Genomic DNA, 19,690 nt, shown 5'->3' with positions numbered 1-19,690 from the left:
GAGAGAGAGGGCTGAAAAAATAAAGAGGGAAAGAACACTCCAGGCTGCAGACAGCAGAGTAAAGGCCCTAAAGTGGGAGCACGCTGACACTTTCAGAGTCTGAGTAACGTGGGGAGCCAATGCAGGGTTTTGAGAAGGGGGGGCCTAATCTAATTTTTGTTTTAAATGGATCACACTGGGTGCGACATTGAGAACAGATGGGCAAGGAGAGAAGCTAATCTGCCAAGAGGCCACTATATAATGTAAGCAAGAAATGTGGTGGCTTGAACCAAGGTGGTGACAGTGGAGGTGGCATGAAGGGATCATCAGCTGGATCTAGTCTGAAGGTATTGTCAACAAGATTTTTTAATGGATTTGACGTAGGATATAAGAGAAAGAAGTGTTAATGATTTCTACTGTTTTTGGCCAGAGCAAAAGAGTTGCCATCACCTGAGACAAAGAAAGCCTTGTGGGTAAGAGAAATTTTGGGGGCGGGGGAGCAGGGGGGACGGGAATCATGTGTTCAATTTTAGACATGTGAAGTTTGAAATATCTGTTAGATATCTGAATGTGTGTCCAACATTCAAGTTGGAATTCTGGGAGAAAGGACTGGGTAGAAATAAACATTTTAACACAGGGATGGTATTTCCATCCAGGGGCTGAATAATTTACCAAGGCAGTAAGTATAGAGAGAGAAGAGGACCAAGACTCAGTCCTAGGACACTTACATATCTGGAGAAAGGAAGAGGGGCCAGCAAACACTGCCAAGGAGCAGCCAGGGAAGAAAGAGGAAAATTTAAAAGCAAAGAGATCAACCACCACCGCCTCTCAAAGCTACAACCAAAAATATCTTACTTGCCCATTTAGACAACTACAAAAACAAGCAAACAAAAACCAAGACAAGGGGGCCAGCCCAGTGGTGCGGCAGTTAAGTTTGCAGATTCTGCTTCAGCAGCCCGGGGCTCACCAGTTTGGATCCCGAGTGCAGACCTACATACCGTTTATAAAGCCATGCTGTGGTAGGCGTCCCACATATCAAGTAGAGGAAGATGGGCATGGATGTTAGCTCAGGGCCAGTCTTCCTCAGCAAAAGAGGAGGAGTGGCAGATGTTAGCTCAGGGCTAATCTTCTTCAAAATAAAAAAGGAAAAAAAAACAAGACAAAAAAAGCCCTATGGGTAAAGCTTTTAAAGTAATGATTCTGAGATTTAAAAATTATCCTAATTTTCTCAAAAGTAAGGCATTGAGAGTATGTAAAACCTTGGTTCTCTCCTTCAAAAAGCACATTTCTATTTCGTGCCTATCGTTAGAGGTTATTACAGCAGTCCTCCGGAAAACAAGACCCTCAGGGACTCAACCTCATGCATTTCTTCACCGTCTTCACAGAAATGTGCCAGAAAATAAGATATCCTCTAATTTTCTAATAGAAAGAAGTCCCAGAGCAGGAAGACAGTCCAGGGAACAGCAAACACTATATTTCAGAAGCAAATCTATAGGGATAATTTCCCACTATGCAGCCCACACACACATGCACATGCACACGCACACACACACATCCACAATCTGTTCTCTTCCTGTCTCCTTAAACTTTGTCCTTTTCACAACTACAACCTGCTTTGTTATTCCGATTTTGTTTTTTTCTTAAGCAAGTTTTCTGATATTTCTCTTATCCTAAACAGCTTCCTGATCCTGGACAATCACTATAGTCATCAGATTAACTAAGAAGCATACCTTATCTCAGCGAAAGATGCCAAAGGAGAAACTTAAGATTCCAGAATTCTTATCCTAATGTTGCTGCAATAAGCCGAATGACACAGAAACAAACAGGGTATATTGTTCAGCATAGAGTATTGCTATTTCTTTTGGAGGGGCTGAGGAGGAGTGGTTAATAATGAACCTTTATTCTGAATACTTTCTTATGTCTTCTTTTTTTATTCAGGTATAATAGACATATATGAGTATTCCTATTTCGAAAGATTAGACCAATCAGAAATAAAATATTCTCTTCTTTCTTCTCACAACAATACAGTTCCTGGCCAAAGACCTTCCTAAAGACCCCTCCCGGCTGAACGTCATGTATATCTTCAATATAGCCACCTCCACTCTGAGACTTTCATAAATAAGCTTCAGAGAACAATTAGCAGGTGGTGTTCACTTCCCCCACCTGCCCCATGTTTCTTTTGGATGTGTACTTTAGCATATGTCGCTTGTGAAAACCATCTATTGGAGACCCTTTATTTTTTCCATTACTTCACTTCTTTCTGGCTTAAACTATAGATAAACCTCTAGCAAAAAACGATGTCCTTTTCATCTTTGTATCTTCAGCACCGAGGATGTTCCTGACAAAGACTGTTCACTCACGTGACATCTGCTGAACTGATGGGAAACCGAGCTAAAGAAACTTCAGTCCCATTCCCTGGGAATTAGTTCTTCCTGCAGTGGTGGTATTTAGACTGGGGAAGGCAGCATTTTGAAAGGGTACTGTGTTGCACTGAAATTCTGACCCACTTGTAATCAATATAAAGTTAATTTTGCATGTATATAAAGGGAAAGCTAACAAAGGTCATGACAAGAAAGCTGGCTTAATGATTTAATTAAATAACTGAAAAGACAATGATTGCCCTCAGAATTGAGAATAGAAGCACAAAAGGGAAGCATTTAAAAAATTAGAATATCTTCAGAATCTGTTCAAGGCTGGTCACTCACCTAAAGCTGGAAACTAAGAAACAATAAGCAACAATACCCACAAGTCTCACCCTACACAAAAATAAAATCAAAAAATGACTGAACCAGACCCAGGGAGAGAGTGGGTGTTCATCATGGAGTGGGAAAGCACCCTATAAAACAAAGGGAGACTAAGGGAAATTATTAATGAGTTAAAAGAGTGGATCTCTAAAGAGAGGCTAAAGTGGAGATACTCAGAATATAACAAACTAAGAAGAAAATGGCTTCAAACCTTTGAAAATTACCTGTAATTTCCAATTTACCAGAGTCCTGTTACTTAGCATTTCTGTTTAAACCAGAAATTCATATTCCCACAGATACACTATTACTAAAATGGAGATTAAGTTGTCATTCCAACCCCCAACATCAAATTAATCTGTAAAACACCTATAGTACTAATAAATCTATTCCAATATCACCTAATCAAATTCAAATATTTTCTCTATAGGAAAATGTATTCCAACTTCCAACTAAGGAAACCAGAAACATTTCTTTCCTTTTGGTCTATTTTGTTTTGCTTGTTTTAAGCCACAAAGGGACACAGGGGCTTTAACAGGGCAACTCTAATATGGGTGTGGAAGAAGAGAAAGGGAACTAGTTTCCTCAGGGCATCTGTAGGTGAGTCACTCTACACCACAGGAGATAAGCCACTTCTCCAAACCAGTCTCTACTGAGGAGTTCAGATCTGGGGAAGACAGAGAATAGACTCTCCACCAGGCTGAAATAAGATCTAAAGTCATTCCTGCATCTTTAGAGTTCAAAAGTAGGATCCTTGTAGGAGCTGCACCCAGGTGAGGGGAGTGGGTTCAGAACAGGTGGAGTGACTTGCATTAGCCTCACTATTCTTACTCTGAGGCTGCCTATCCAGAAAGGACGGTGACTTGTTTTATTTATACCCTACTCCCTTGGGATGAATGAAAGACAGAACACAGATTTCACTGATTGCAGCAGAAAATTCAGGTTCATAAAATTGAAAACTTGAGACTATAATCACTGATAAAGACTGAGTGAAGTTAAAAAATCTCATTGCCTAGTGAATGTCTACAATAAAATAAGCAACTATCAATTTGAATGGTTTAGATAACTTTCTGCAGAGAGCCAAGACAGAAAACATAACCAGTATTCTGAAATACGAAAATTCTATGATTTTGCCAAAGTCAAGACATTGTTAAAAAGAAAACAATTAACATTTTTGTCTTTTAAGTATTGCAGACCACTACCAGTTTTCCAGCAGTGTTCTAGATTCTTACAAGTTATGCATTTCATCTTTTAATAGTTTTTTTCTCTTCTACTACTACAGTTTCAAACAAGATTTACTGTGATTATTACAGCAATGAAACAGATTTCCAAAAAAGTAATGTCTTATTCAAGCTCAGAATGAAGTAAAAAGCACTGACAGATAGTCACCACAATCCAAAAATTGAAATTAAGGGAGTTCTCACCCTTTGTGAAAGTATAGCAAATGAGAGCAAATCCTTTTCACCCAGGTGCCGGCCAGTCTGCAACGCAGCACACCTTTAAGTATACACCTGTTTTCTTATACTGCTTTTAAAGAAAAATTGCTTTGGTACCCTGAAGAGTATAGGTGTACTGATATCAATCAGTTCCAATTTGAAAACCTTTCTAGAAAATTTATCGTTGATTAAATAAACAGATGTTTTGCTGACATGGTAGCATTTTGTCAAGTCAATTAATTAAGGTATGAAGAAAGAATCCTTTGTGGGAATTACTAGGGCAAAGTAGATGCTCTATAAATGCTATTTTTCAGAATGAAATTGATGGCAGTTGTGGAATTTCTGGAGATCATTCCCTCCCCCTTAGGCATTCTGACCCCTAATCAGGATTCATTTATCCACAGACATGCTCTATTCTTTCTCCCTGTGGTCCTGTATCTATCATCCCCCTACAAGACAATACATATTTTAAAACTCCTTTGTTTCTTACACCATGGGAACCTGAATAAAAAGTATTTGAGATGCCTACTGATTAAAGGAAGCCCACAGTTACTAAATCAGATAACACCCTTCTGCACAGAACAAACCCCTCAACAAGCTAGGGAGACAAAAATATGTGCTCACTGAGCTCCCCTAACATGTTACTAATGTGAATAAAGTTGGCCTCATGATTTATTCATCACTTATTTCCATTAAAAGTGAGTTTGCAAAAATGTTCCTGTCAGAAAAATTACTATCAAAACTCAGATTGTCATTCTGTATCAAGGACATCTCAGAATGGAAAAATGAATGTCTACTCCTCAGGGCTGCTTCCTCCCCACACAAACTGCCCGGGACACAATTCATTCAGGGAGATTCCCAGATATCCAGAAAACACACATCCTCAGTCATTGTGCCATTTTTTAAGGGTTCAATTGGCTCTTTAGGAGCTAAATGAAAACAAACATATTAGAACATAAAGACAAAATTACTGGCATTTGCCTGCTTCTGATATTATCTGTGATAGTTAATTTCAAGTGTCAACCTGGCTGGGCCACGGTGCCCAGATACTTGGTCAAACATTATTCTGGATGTTTCTGTGAAGGTGTCTTTTGGATGAGATTAACATTTAAATCAGTAGATGTGAGTAAAGCAGAATGCCCTCCAGAACGTGGATGGAACCTCATCCAATCAGTTGAAGGCCTTAACAGAACAAAAGCTGACCTCCCCCAAGCACGACAGAATTCTTCCAGCTGAAACTCTTCCCTAAATCTCCAGTTTGCTAGCCTACTCCATCAGATTTTTTTTTCTGACTCACAGAGCCTACACAAGCATGTGATCCAATTCCTTAAATCAATCTCTATTAATCTCTCTCTCCACACACACACCCCCACACAATGTCCTGTTGACTCTGTTTCTCTAGAGAACTCTAATACACTATCCAAAAGAAAATAAGGCTTTGCCTTGAAATTTATTTAAAAGGCATATGGTTTATTGGAAGTTCAACAATCAACAATATTAACTAAATCAACAATGCGTCCAAGAAAAGCTAGTCAAATTCCAGATGTGGAGACTTACAAGTTCTTCACCAGTTTCGTTTAATCTTCCATTAGACGGCTAAGAGACACTGCTTTATCCAAATAAGAGAATGTAATTTGTTCAAAAAAAAAAGGGGGGGGGGAGTTTGAGACTAAAAGTCAAGATGAAATATTAAAATATTGATTAGCACCTTTGCAAATGTACAAAAATAAGCACAGACCTAAGACACACACAAATATGTACGGGTAAACTTTCCCTAGAAAATTCATAAAGAATAAAATAAAGGTATAATTATTCATATAATCATTGATAAAGGATATAACAATTATATTCTTTACAAAGATACTACTGATCTTGAATCAGCATTTGCACTCCTTTTCTCAATTTCTCATAAGAAATGAGAAGAGTAATAAGAAGTACTGTGGTATAACAAAAAATGTATTTGGTCTTTGTCCCTGGTTCCTGCCACAAAGCTCCTAAAATGCTTGCCATTTCCTGAGTGTCTTTTATCATTCATGAGAAGCCTCTTTTGAGTACACCTGAGTTTACGCTTATGCGTTAACTTAGGGTAGAATCCCTAAATAGCCTCTGAATGGGGCTCGTCCCCAGAAAGACCAAGTGATGAGAGGGTGGAATTTTCAGTCACACCCATGGGCCTGTGGGAAGGGGAAAAGGAGGCTACAGATTAAGCTTTATAAACACTCTTGAACAACAAGATCGTTCATGACTTTATAGCTTCCACGTTGGTGAATGTACCAGGAGGGTACTGCACCCCAATTCCATGGGGAAGCTCCTGGGCCCAGGACTCTTCCAGTCCTTGCCCTACGTACCTCTTCATCTAGCTATTCATCGGTGTCCTCTATCATATCCTTTATAATAAACTGATAAACCTGGGGAAGTGTTTCTCTCAGTTCTGTGAGCCACTCTAACAAATTAATTGAATCCGAGGAGGAGGTTGTGGGAACCTCCAATTTATAGCTAGCCAGTCAAAAGCACAGGCAACACCCTGGCCTTGCTATTGGCATCTGAAGTAGAGGCAGTCTTATAGGACTGAACCCTCAACTTGAGAGGTCTGATGCTATCTCCAGATATTGTCAGAACTGAATTAAATTTATAGAACAGTCAGTGTCTACTGAGAACTGAAGAATTGCTTGATGGTGTTGGAAAAAAACACACATCGGAAGCACCATAATCTCAAGAAGGAGTGACCTAAGAAAACAAATTTCTTCACATAAAGAATCACGTGATCTTCAAAATGCTAATTATTAGAGTTTATAAAGACTCCTGCATATGATATTAGCACCACAAGGGTGCTTATAGCAAAACAACCTTGGTTGGAATTCATTCTTTATTTTTGCATGTGAAAGCAAAGGAGAATATAGGGGAGAAGGACTTAGAACTGGTAGGTAGAGACAGAAGCATACAGATTTAACAGGGAACCTAACAAATTTCATTTCATCATCTGTAACTGTCTTTATAAACCCATCACTTTATAAGTCCACCACATCTATCTACCACAGTGGGTCTCAAGGTGTGGTCCCCAGCACAACATCAATATCACCTGGAAGTCTGTGAAATGCATATTGTTGGTCCCTACCTCAGCCTTACTGAACCATTCTCTGTGGAAGGAAACCAGGAATCTGTGTTTCAACAAGCCCTCCAAATGACACTAAAGCTTGAGAACTAGTAACCTATGGAAAGTCAAATATCTTTAACCATGAGACAGAACTAAATCATGAAATTCTAGAAACTGAGTGGCAGAATTTTACTACATTACAATGAAAAATGTGGAGGAAATTTTATTAATATTCTCTCTCCTCTTTTATATGGCATTTATTAAAAAATGCTTTCCTAATACTGTAACTGATATTTAAGAATTTTCCAATGATTTAAAATTTGCAGTCCAGTCATAAGGCTTATTTGTGCCCATCGAGATAGAACAATAGCAAAAGTTGTGAGGAAGGATGATGCTACATTCCCAGGCAAAACTTACAGGCTGAGTACGCCATATTATAAATTGCTAAACTTTGAATTAAATTTTCAGTTCTTCCATGAAATCAAATATGAAGTTATCAGTAAAAACTAAACAGGCCAAAATGTATATAATACTTCTAAAGAGTTTTCACTTTGCCCTATGAAAATTTGCCAGAGGGGACAAAATGCTGACAAAGAGGCAATTCTCTACCAATTTAATTCAGGCTACTAACATTCCTTTGTAGATGGAAGATAAATACCTTTAAACTGCTTGATCATGCTCTGATGGTTTTCAATGGCTTCCTTTAAGATCATTTCAGGCTGGTCCATTTTCCACCGCCATTCAGTGCCCACTGGATTGGTGTGGTGTCTAGGAAAAAGAGGCAAAAGTTCTAAAAGACTCCCTGTAAAAAGATCTCAGCTAGTCATTTACTATAAGGTAGTCCATAAAAATCACAAAATCAGAGTTGGTTTCCTTCTAAGAGCTCAGCTATTTATAGTTATATTTTCCAACTTATTTTAAGTCAGGACACCTAGCAGAGAGGAGTGGATAGAGAATTACCTTCCGGCCAAGATTGAGGTTTTAATCAGAACAATACAAAATGTGCAACCCTCCCTCCCAGCCATCCACCACCAGGCTAACAAGCATCCAGTAACAACTAACAGTAGAATATTGAGAATATTGCCAGAAGAGTTGCAAGATCATAGTGATAAACTCTTCCTGAGAGGCAGTGCAACGGGAAGACCTAAAGCTCATGATGGATCACACATTGAGGAAAAACCTCTAGCAAATCAGCCCCCATGCTGCACACAAGGTATCCCTAAAAGGTACCAACAATAAAGGCCTAGCAGAAAGGAAAGGTGTGCCGATTTCTAAACACAAAAAACATTCCCCTTAGTCTCTAACGTACTAAACAAGGTGTCTGACTTTAAACAAAAAATTACGAGACATACAAAAAAGTAAGAAAAACAACACATTTCTAATAGACAAAGCAATCAACAGAACCAAATTCTTTTGACACAAGTGTTAGAACTATTTGAAAGGGAATTTTTAAAAACTATGACAACTATGTTAAAAGCCCTAATAGAAAAGGTGGACAACATGGAAGACCAGATGGGTAAATTCAGCAGAGAGATGGAGATTGTAACACATAATCAAACAGAAATGCTAAATATGAAAAAATAGGCCTTTGAAAGGCACAACAGTGGACTACAAACAGCTGAGGAGCGTAAAAACTTGGAGAGGCCAATGCAAATAAGCCAATTAAAACACAAAGGCAAAAAAGAAATTTTTGCAGTGAAAAAAGGACACAGCGTCCAAGAGCTGTGGGAAAATATCAAAATGTCACAAATATGTATAATTGGAATCCAAGAAGGGAAGAACAGAGAACAAAACAGAAGAAATTGTAGAAAAATTACAGCCAACAATTTTTCAAAGTTAATGAGAAACCACCACAGATCCAAGAAGCTCACAGGACAAAAATCAGGATTATTTAAAAATAAGAAACAGCCTAAAAATACCATATTCAAACTGATGAAAACAAAAGAAAGTGAGAAAATCTTTAAGTTAGAGAAAAAAAGACACATTACAGAAGAACAAAGATAAAAATTACATCTGACATCTTATCAGAAAACAAATAAGCCAGACAAAATTATAATGATACCTGAGAAGAATGCTTAAAGGAAACAAAGGAACAAACAAACTTGTCAACCTGTTGGAAATATCTTTCAGAAATGGAGAAATAAAGACTTTTGCAGACAAAATCTGAGAGATCTCCTTGACAGCAAACCTATATTACAACATACAATAAAAGGAATTGCTCAGACAAAAGAAACAAGATACCAGATGAAAACCTGGATCTATACAAAGAAATGACAAATGTTAGAAAAGGAAAAAATAAGGAAATATAAAATTTACTCTTTTTTTTTTTACTTCTAATTGCTCTAAAAATAAGTGACAGTGTCACTAAAAGGAATACTGACGTGGGCCAGCCCTGGTAGCCTAGTAGTTAAGTTCAGCACGCTCTGCTTTGATAGCACAGGTTCAGTTCCCAAGTGCATACCTACACCACTTGTCTGTCAGTGGCCATGCTGTGGTGGCAGCACACTTACAAAAAAGAAAAACTGTCAATGGATGTTAGCTTAGGGTGAATCTTCCTCAGCAAAAAAGCAAACAAACAAAAAGAATACTGATGTATTGTGTGTTTACAGCTTATGTAAAAGTAAAACTTATGCCAACAATGGATGTACAGTGAATGCCAAAGGATGTAAAGCGGAATAGGGAATACACTGTTTTAAAGTTTTTACACTACACATGAAGTGGTATAATATTGTCTAGAGAGAAACTCTGATTAATTAAAGATATAAATTGTAAACCTTAAAGGAAGCTCTAAGAATTTATAAAGGTATAAAGATAATAAACCAAGAATGGACATAAAATAAAATCATTACAAATGCTCAATTAACAAGCAACCAGGCAGAAAAAATAAAAGAACACGGAGAACAAATAGAAAACAGAAAGACTGTAGATTCCAATCAAATCATACCAATGATCATTTTAAAAATAAATAGTTTAAACGCACCAAGTGAAAGACAGTGATTATCAGATGAACTTAAAATACAAGACCCAACTATATGAAGCCAGCATTACCCTAACACAAAAACCAGACAAAGACATTACAAGGAAAGAAAACTACAGAACAATATCCCCACAAACACAGACACAGAAGCCTAAACAAAACAAAACAACACAGGGGCAAGCCCCATGGCCTAGTGGTTAAGCTGGGTGCGCACAACTTTGGCAGCCCAGGTTCTGTTCTTAGGCACAGACCTACACCACTCGTCAGTGGCCATACTATGGCAGCAACCCACATACAAAATAGAGGAAGACTGGCACAGATGTTAGCTCAGGGCTAATCTTCCTCAGCAAAACAAAACAAAACAGGTAGCAAATCAAATGCATTAACATATATAAAAAGGATAATGTGTCACAACCAAGTAGTGTTTATTCCAGAAATACAAGCCTCTTTCAATATTCAAAACTCAATCACTGTATTTCGTCATATTGACAGAGTAAGGAAATAAAGAAATGTGCTAATTTAAATAGATGCAGAAGAAGTATGTAACAAAATTCAACATCTATTCATGATAAAAACTCTCAGCAAACTAGGAAAAGAAGGGAATTTCCTTAATCTCATGAAATGGACCAAAAAAATTACTTATAGCTAACATCAAACTTAAAGGTAAGGAATGAATGCTTTCCTCTTAGGATCAGAAACATGGTAAAATGTCGTTCCTCACCATTTTATTCAGCATGTAAATGTCATGAAATAAGGCAAGAAAAAGAAAGGAAAAACTAAAACTCTCTTCACAAACGACATGATTATCTACTCTGAAAATTCAAAAGAATCTACAAAAAGTATACTAAAAATGATAAGAATTAGTAAGAAAGCCTAACAAGTGCACAAGATTCATAATCAATATGTACAAATCAACTGTCTTTACATATACTAGCAATAAAAAACTATAATTTGTAACTCAAAGAAAAGAAAAACTTTAACAACAAAAAAAATTATACACATAAGAATAAACCTAAAAATATATATGCAGCATCTGGATGCTGAAAACTGAAAACAACTAAGAATACAAGTGAAAGACCTAGACAAAAAGAGAGACCTAATGAACTCACGGACTGGAAGATTCTATTGTTAAAAACCTATAGATTAAGGGAATCTCAATACTAACCCCAATTAGTAGACAGTGACAAGATGAGTCTAAAATCTATACATAGAAGCAAAAAACCCACAATGGCTAAACAATTTTAAACAAGGACAATCAAGATGGAAGACTCACAATAACCAATTTCAAAAGACTCATAAACCTACAGGGATCAAGACAGTGTGACAAAGAGAGAGAGACAGAACAACAGAACACAATGAGAGACCAGAAATATATGCACACATATACTGTCAATTGATTTTTGACAAGATGTACAGGTGATTCAATGGAGAAAAGAGTCTTTTTCAATTGTTGCTGGAACAACTGAATATCCATAGGAAAAAGAAAAAAGAGCTTCTATCCATGCCTTGGACATCATCAGTAGTAAGACAAATTGATAGCATGAATCTTCTTATATGATGTCATGAGAAGGGGGTATATTTCACACACACAAAAATCCATAATCTAAATGTATCATTAAAAAAACCACAAGGCTGCTGCTGCCACAGTCACCACGGCCATGCTGATGGTGGTTGTTAAGACATCAGGAAAGTAAGCGTACTTTCTGAAGATATACACTACACTATTTAAGGATTAAAAAAGTGCTCACTGAGGGGCAGGCCCAGTGGTGTAGTGGTTCAGTTCGCGCACTCCACTTCAGTGGCCTAAGGTTCACGGGGTCAGATCCTGGGTGTGGAACTTCACCCCACACATCAAGCCATGCTGTGGTGGTGTCCCACATGCAAATAGAGGAAGACTGCCACAGACATTAGCTGAGAGACAATCTTCCTCAAGCACAAAGAGGAAGATTGGTAACAGATGTTAGCTCAGTGCCACAATTCCTCACCAAAAAAAAGAGGGGAAAAAAGTACTTGCTGAAAATGATGTCAGCATCATGATGGAGTGAGCTCTTCCCTTAGACTCTGGTCCTAAGATACAACAAAAAAGACATTCATAAACCAACAGAAGAAATTCATGCCACACAACAGACATCTGAGAGTCTCTTGCAGCCATACATGTAAAGGGGGAGGTGCTGGACCCTCCAGGAAGCAATGGAAAGAGGTAAAGCAATATCCTCTGCCTCCCCGAACTAAGGTGACCTGGGGCATGGGACTATGTTCAGCTCTGAAAACACAGAGGGTAGGGAGCAGTCATCTGCAGGAACATCTCTGGAATTGGAGTTGAGTCCGAGTGCTGGGAAATGCTCCACAAGGAAGAGGCTAAGCAATTGTGGAGGCATATTCACCAAGCCAGGCAGCTCAGGAGGGCAGAAAGCAAGGGCAAAGAGGGAGTACCCCCAGGATCATGTACATGAAAGCAAGCACTCCTCCTCCTGCATGGCACACCAGCTCCACTGGTTGGCCAGGGCCAGGGAGTGCCACAAGAGCACTGGCACATACACTGTGTAAAGCAGTGGCAGCCAGCATGCAAACGCAGAAGGGCCCTGTTATCATAGCTTCCAAGGACAGGAGCAGCTAAGGGGGATCACTGCAGGCTCAGAATGCACATCTCCTACCCTACCCCAGTGGCAGCAGGTGGAATCTGCAACCAGATAGTACCACTATGAGACAGAATAAATCCATACCATCAAATAGTATGAGGACACATATTAACATTCCAGACGGGAAGGAAAATGACAAGCACCCAGAAATCAATCCAAAAGGCAGGGAAATTGACAATCCATGTCATAGATAACTGAAAATAGCTGTCATAAAAAGACACAACAAAATACAAAAAAACTCTGAAAGACAGTTCAATGAAATCAAGAATAAAATTAATGAATACAGGGAATCCTTTATAAAAGAGATTAACGCATTAAAGAAATACCAATCAGAAACGTTGGAAATTAAAAATACAATGTATGAGATAAAGAAAAATGCGGAGTCCTTAAATAACACAGCTGATATTATGGAGGAGCAAATCAGCAATCTTCAGGACAGAAATATAGAAATGCTTCAGACGGAGGAGAACAGAGAACTAAAACGAAAAAGAAATGGAAGAAATTCTCCAAGAAGTACATGGCTCAATTAGGAAATGCAACATAAGGATTATAGGTATTCAAGAGGGAGATGAGAGGAAGAAAGGAACAGAGACCTTGTTCAAAGAAATAATAGATTAGAACTTCCCAAGCCTGGGGAAAGAGATGGAATTACAAGAAAAAGAAACTAATATAACTTCTAATCACATCAATGTAAAAAGTTCTTCAAGGCATACATTAGGAAATGTGGCAAAAGTCAATGAGAAAGAAAAAAAAATATTGAGGGCAGCACGGCAGAAGAAAATAATCCACAAAAGGACCCCTATCAGGATTTCAGTGCACTCTTCAATAGAAATCTTACAGGCTAGGAGAGAGTGGAGTGAGATATTCAAAATTCCAAAAGACAAAACTGTTCAGCAAACAATACTCTACCCAGTAAAAATATCCTTCAGATATGATGGAGAAATAAAAACTTTCCCAGATACACAAAAGCTGAGGGAGTTCATCGCCACAAGACCCTGCCCTACAAGAAATGATCAAGAAGGCCCTCATACCTGAAAAAAAAAAGAAAAAGGTTTACAAAGCCATGAGCAAGGTGGTAAATAGGAAGATAAAATCAGAAAATTGCAGTTTTCTATCAGAACGGGTTAGCAAACAATTATAACAATAAAGACGGAAGGAACAAAAACAGAAAAAATAACTACACTCACTTCATTTTAATCACAAACTCACAACACAAAACAGAATCAGCTGTGACAATAACTTAGGGGATGAGGAAAAGGATGGACTCTACTTAGAATAAGGAAATAGGCTAACAGAAAATGGACTATCTCATTTATGAGATCTTTCATACAATCTCCATGGTAACGACTAAACAAAAAGTCAGAAAAGAGACACAAATGGTAAGTAAAGGTAAAAATGAGACAGCCTTCATAGAGAACCATCAAACTGAACTGGTAGTCCAAAATACACAGGATGACAAACAAAGCAGATAGAAGAAGAAGGAGAAAAGAAGTGATAAAATGTCAGCATTAGCCCTCATGTATCAATAATCACTCTAAATGTAAATGGATTGAATACTCCAATCAAAAGACACAGAATGCATGGACGGATTAAAAAACAAGCCCCAATGATTTATCCCGCATCCAGGAAATACATCACAGCTTTAAAGACAAACACAGGGTCACTGAAGGGATGGAAGATGATACCAAGGTAATGGCAAACTAAAGAAAGCAGGCGTTGCCATACTTATACCACACAAAGTAGACTTCAAGACAACAAAGGCAATGAGAGAGCTTTGGAGTGACGTCAGCAACATGGCAGAGAGAGCTCTCCCGTTAAATTCTCACCTCTAAGACACAACAAGGACAGTGATATACGAACAGAGGACATCCACACACCACAAAAGACGTCTGAGAGACCCACACAGTCCTATGTCTAAAGTAGGAGGTGCTGGACACCTGCATGTAGTCAAAGGAGGTAAGGAAATCTCCACATCCTGAGCACGACCCTGGGACTGAATACATATCAGAGAGGACAGGGGGGTGGGGGTGGCCCTCTGTGAGAACACCATCACTCTACAAGGTCCCTCACAACCCAAGGGAAAGCCCCACACAGAGGTGTCCAGCAAGTGTGGGCATGTATTCAACAAGTTAGCACTCCAAGAGACCACATAGTGAGGGCAGAGTGAGAAGCCCCTGGATCACACAGGCAAAAGAAACTGCCAGTCTCCTTGACTGGTACTGCACTTCAGCTGATCAAGAAAAGCAGTGGCTGTGAGCTGAGCCAGGATTGTGACAGGCTCAGAATACAGAGATCTTGACCCCGACCCAGTGGCAGCAGGTGGAAGGTGCAACCAATAATTACCACTATGTGGAGGCACAAATACACACTGTCAAGCAATATGAAAAAATATATTAAATCTCCAGCTCAGAAGGAAAATGACAAGTACCCAGAAATCACACCTGAAGGCACAGAAATCTATAACATAACTGAAAGAGAACTCAAAATACATATCATAAAAAAACTCAACAAGAAACAAGAAAACTCAGAAAGACAGTTCAATGAAATCAGGAACTTCTCCATAAAAGGGATTGAGACTATAATGGAGAATCAATCAGAAATACTGGAGATGAAAAACACAATGGTTGAGATTAAGAAAAATACAGATTCCCAGAACAACAGAGCTACTATGATGGAGGAAGGAATAAGCAATCTTGAGGACAGAAATATAGAAATGCTTCAGATGGAAGATGAGAGAGAACTAAGACCAAAAAGAAATGAAGAAATTCTGCAAGAAATATCTGACTCAATTAGGAAATGCAACATAAGGATTACAGGTATGGCAGATGGAGAAAAGAAGGATAATGGAGCAGAAAGCTTGTTCCAAGTAATAGCTGAAAACTTCCCTAACTTGAGGAAAGGGCTGGAAAAACAAGTGAAAGAAGCCAATGGTCTCCTAACTATATCAATATAAAAAGACCTTCTCCAAGGCACATAGTAGTCAAGCTGGTAAAGGTCAATGACAACGAAAAATATTAAGAGCAGTAAGGCACAAGAAAATAACTTACAAAGGAACCCATATCAGGCTTTCAGGAGATTTCTCAGCAGAAACCTTAAAGGCTAGGAGGGACTGGAATGATACCTTCAAAATTCCAAAAGATAAAATAACTTACAGCCAAGAATACTCTATCCAGTTAAAACATCCTTCAGATACGATGGAGAAATAAAAACTTTCCCAGACAAACAAAACCTAAGGGAGTTCATTGCCCTAAAAGCCCACCCTACAAGAAATCTTTAAGAAGGACCTCATACCTGAAAAAGGAAAAAAAAAGAAATGGGGTTACAAAGCTCTGAGCAAGGAAAGAAATCGGTAGAAAAAGTCAGAAAATTGCAGCTTTCCATCAGAACTGGTTAGCAAACATTTAATTATGACATTAATGATAAAGGAAAGGAAAATATCAAAAATAAATATAATTTTGTCATTTTAATCAGAAACCCACAACACAACATGGAATAAGATATTACAATAACAACTAAGAGGGGGTGGAGGAAAGGGATGGAATCTGCTTAGTCGAAAGAAATAACAGGCTATGAGAAAATGGACTACCTCATCTATGAGATTTTTTATACAAACCTCATGGTAACCACTAAACAAATAATTGGAGGAGCAGAGACACAAATGAAAATTAGGAGAAAACTAAGAAAACCATCACAGAAAAGTACTTAACTGAATTAGTAGTATGAAATACATGGGATGAGAAACAAAGGAAACGAAACAGAACCAGAAAATAAGTGATAAAATCACAGCATTGAGCCCTTATATATCAATAATCACCCTAAATGTAAATGGATTGGATTCTGCTATCAAAAGACAGAGTGGTGGGATGGATTAAAAACCAAGATCCAACAATATGCTGCCTCCAGGAAACATATCTCAGCTCCAAAGACAAACACAGAGCACAGGGATGGAAGACAATACCCTAAGCTAAAAGCAGACAAAACAAAGCAGGTATTGCCATACTTATATGAAAGTAGACTTCAAGACAAAACAGGGAAAGAGAGACAAAGAGGGGAAGAATATAATGGTAAAAAGGACACTACAACAAGAAGACATAACAATTATAAACATATATGCACCCAACACGGCAGTACCAAAGTACATAAACTAACTATTGACAAACTAAAAGGAAATTTAGCAACAACATAACAATAGTAGGGGATCTCAACACCCCACTTGCATCAATGGCTACGTCATCCAGACAGAAAGTCAACAAGGAAACAGAAGAATTACACAAAAGACTAAACCAAATGAACTTAATATATATATAGAACACACCATGCCAAAACAGCAGAATACATAGTCTTCTCAAGTACACGTGGAACATTCTCAAAGATAGACCATGTGCTGGGGAACAAGGTAAGCCTCAATAAGTTTAAGATTGAAATCAAGCAACTTTTGCAACTATACTGCAATGAAACTAGAAATAAACTACAAGAAAACAGCTAGGAAAAGGACAAAAATGTGGAGACTAAACAACATGCTACTGAACAACCAATGGATCACTGATGAACTTAAATGAGAAATCAAAAAATATCTGGGGACAAATGAGAACAAAAACACACCATACCAACTCATATGGGATGCAAGAAAAGCGGTCCTATGAGGGAAATTCACTGCAACAGAGGCCCACATTAACAAATAAGAGAAACCTCAAATAAGCAATCTCAAACTACACCTAACAGAATTAGAAAAAGAACAAACAAAGCCCAAAGTCAGCAGAAGGAGAGAAATAATAAAAATTAGAGCAGAAATAAATGAAAATGAAACAAAAAAGACAATAGAAAAGATCAACGAAACAAAGAGCTGGTTGTTTGAGAAGATAAAATTGGCAAACCCTTAGGCAGACTCACTAAGAAAAGAAGAGAGAAGGCTCAAATAAATAAAATTAGAAGTGAAAGATGAGAAATTACAGTGCATAGCACAGAAATACAAAAGATTATAATACTATGAAAAAGTATATGCCAACAAATTGGACAATCTAGAAGAAATGACAACTTCTTAGACTCATACAACATTACAAAACAGAATCAAGAAGAAATAGAGAATCTGAATAGACCAATCACAAATAAGAGATTGAAACAGTAATCAGAAACCACCCCAAAAATAAAAGTCCAGGACCAGATGGCTTCTCTGGAGAATTCTACCAAACATTCAAAGAAGATTTAATACATACCCTTTTCAAACTATTCCAAAAAATTGAAAAAGACAGCACATTCTACGAGGCCAACATAACCCTGATCCCAAAGCCAGACAAGAACAACACAAAGAAGGAAAATTAAAGGTCAGTATTGCTGAATGAACATTGATACAAAAATCCTCAATAAAATATGGCAAACCAAATACAGGAATACATTAACAGGATCATAGAACACGATCAACTGGAATTTATACCAGGAATGCAGGGATAGTTCAACATCCACAAATCAATCAACGTGATACACCACATTAACAAAATAAGGAATAAAAAGCACATGATCATCTCAAGAGATGCAGAGAAAGCATATGACAAGATCCAACAGCCATTTATAATAAAACTCTCAATAAAATGGGTATAGATGGAAAGTATCTCAACAGAATAAAAGCCATATATGACAAACCCACCGCCAACATCATACTCAACGAGGAAAAACTGAAAGCTAATCCTCTGAGAACAGCAACAAGACAAGGGTACCCAGTCTCACCACTCTTATTCAACATTGTACTGGAGGTTTTGGCCAGAGTAATCAGGCAAAAAAAAAGAAAGAAAGAAAAGCTATCAAAATTGGCAAGGAAGAAGTGAAACTCTCCGTATGTGCAGACACAATGATTTTATATACAGAAAACCCTAAAGAATTCATTGGAAAACTGTTAGAAATAATGAACGACTACAATCAAGTTGCAGGGTACAAAAATCAGTTGCATTTCTATACTCTAATAACAAACTAACAGAAAGAGAACTCAAGATTACCATCCCATTTACAATTGCAACAAAAAGAATAAAATATCTAGGAATAAATTTAACCAAGGAGGTGAAAGGCACATAAAATAAAAACTCTAAGATGTTAGTGAAAGAAATTCATAATGAAATGAAGAAATGGACTGATATTCCATGCACATGGATTGGAGGAATAAACAGTTAAAATGTCCATACTACCTGAAGCAATCTACAAATTCAATGCAATATCAAATAGAATCCCAATGACATTCTTCATGGAAACAGAAGCAAGAATCCTAAAATTCACATAGGGCAACAAAAGACCCCGAAGAGCTAAAGCAATACTGAGAAAAACAAACAAAACTGAAGGCAGCCCAATCCCGATTTCAAAATACACTACAAAGCTATAGTAAACAAAACAGCATGGTACTGGCATAAAAACAGACACACAGATCAATGGAACAAAACTGAAAGCCCAGCAATATAGTCTCACATCTGTGGACCGCTAATCTTCAACAAAAGATCCAAGAACATACAATGACAAAAGGCAAGTCTTTTCAATAAATGGTGTTGGGAAAACTGGACAGCCACACACAAAAGAATGAAAGTAGACCTATATCTTTTGCCATCACAAAAATTAACTCAAAATGGATCAAAGACTTGATGGTAAGAGCCGAAACCATAAAATTCCTAGAAGAAAATATAGGCAGTATATACTCTTTGACATTGGTCTTAGAGAACCTTTTCAAATACCATGTCTACTCAGACAAGGAAAACAAAAGAAAAAATAAACAAATGCAACTCATCAAACTAAAGAGTTTCTGCAAAGCAAAGGAAACCAGGAACAAAACAAAAAGACAACCCACCAAC

At 37.7% G+C, this 19,690-nt stretch overlaps 1 protein-coding gene across 5 annotated transcripts in view; it reads right to left on the bottom strand.

The window, feature by feature from the left end:
- The window catches only part of LOC124242811 (S-adenosyl-L-methionine-dependent tRNA 4-demethylwyosine synthase TYW1), a 213,546-nt gene that overhangs the window by 107,560 nt on the left and 86,296 nt on the right, over positions 1–19,690 (bottom strand). For all 5 annotated transcript variants that reach the window (XM_046668117.1, XM_046668119.1, XM_046668120.1 and 2 more), the window contains exon 11: positions 7,909–8,018. In XM_046668117.1, the coding sequence (XP_046524073.1) occupies positions 7,909–8,018 (110 nt within the window). The remainder of the gene's footprint in view (positions 1–7,908; positions 8,019–19,690) is intronic.

Source organism: Equus quagga, chromosome 7 (assembly GCF_021613505.1).
Source record: "Equus quagga isolate Etosha38 chromosome 7, UCLA_HA_Equagga_1.0, whole genome shotgun sequence".
Lineage (NCBI taxonomy): Eukaryota > Metazoa > Chordata > Mammalia > Perissodactyla > Equidae > Equus > Equus quagga.
Note: the sequence above shows the minus strand (reverse complement) of the source record. Positions and strands in the feature narration are given on the sequence as shown.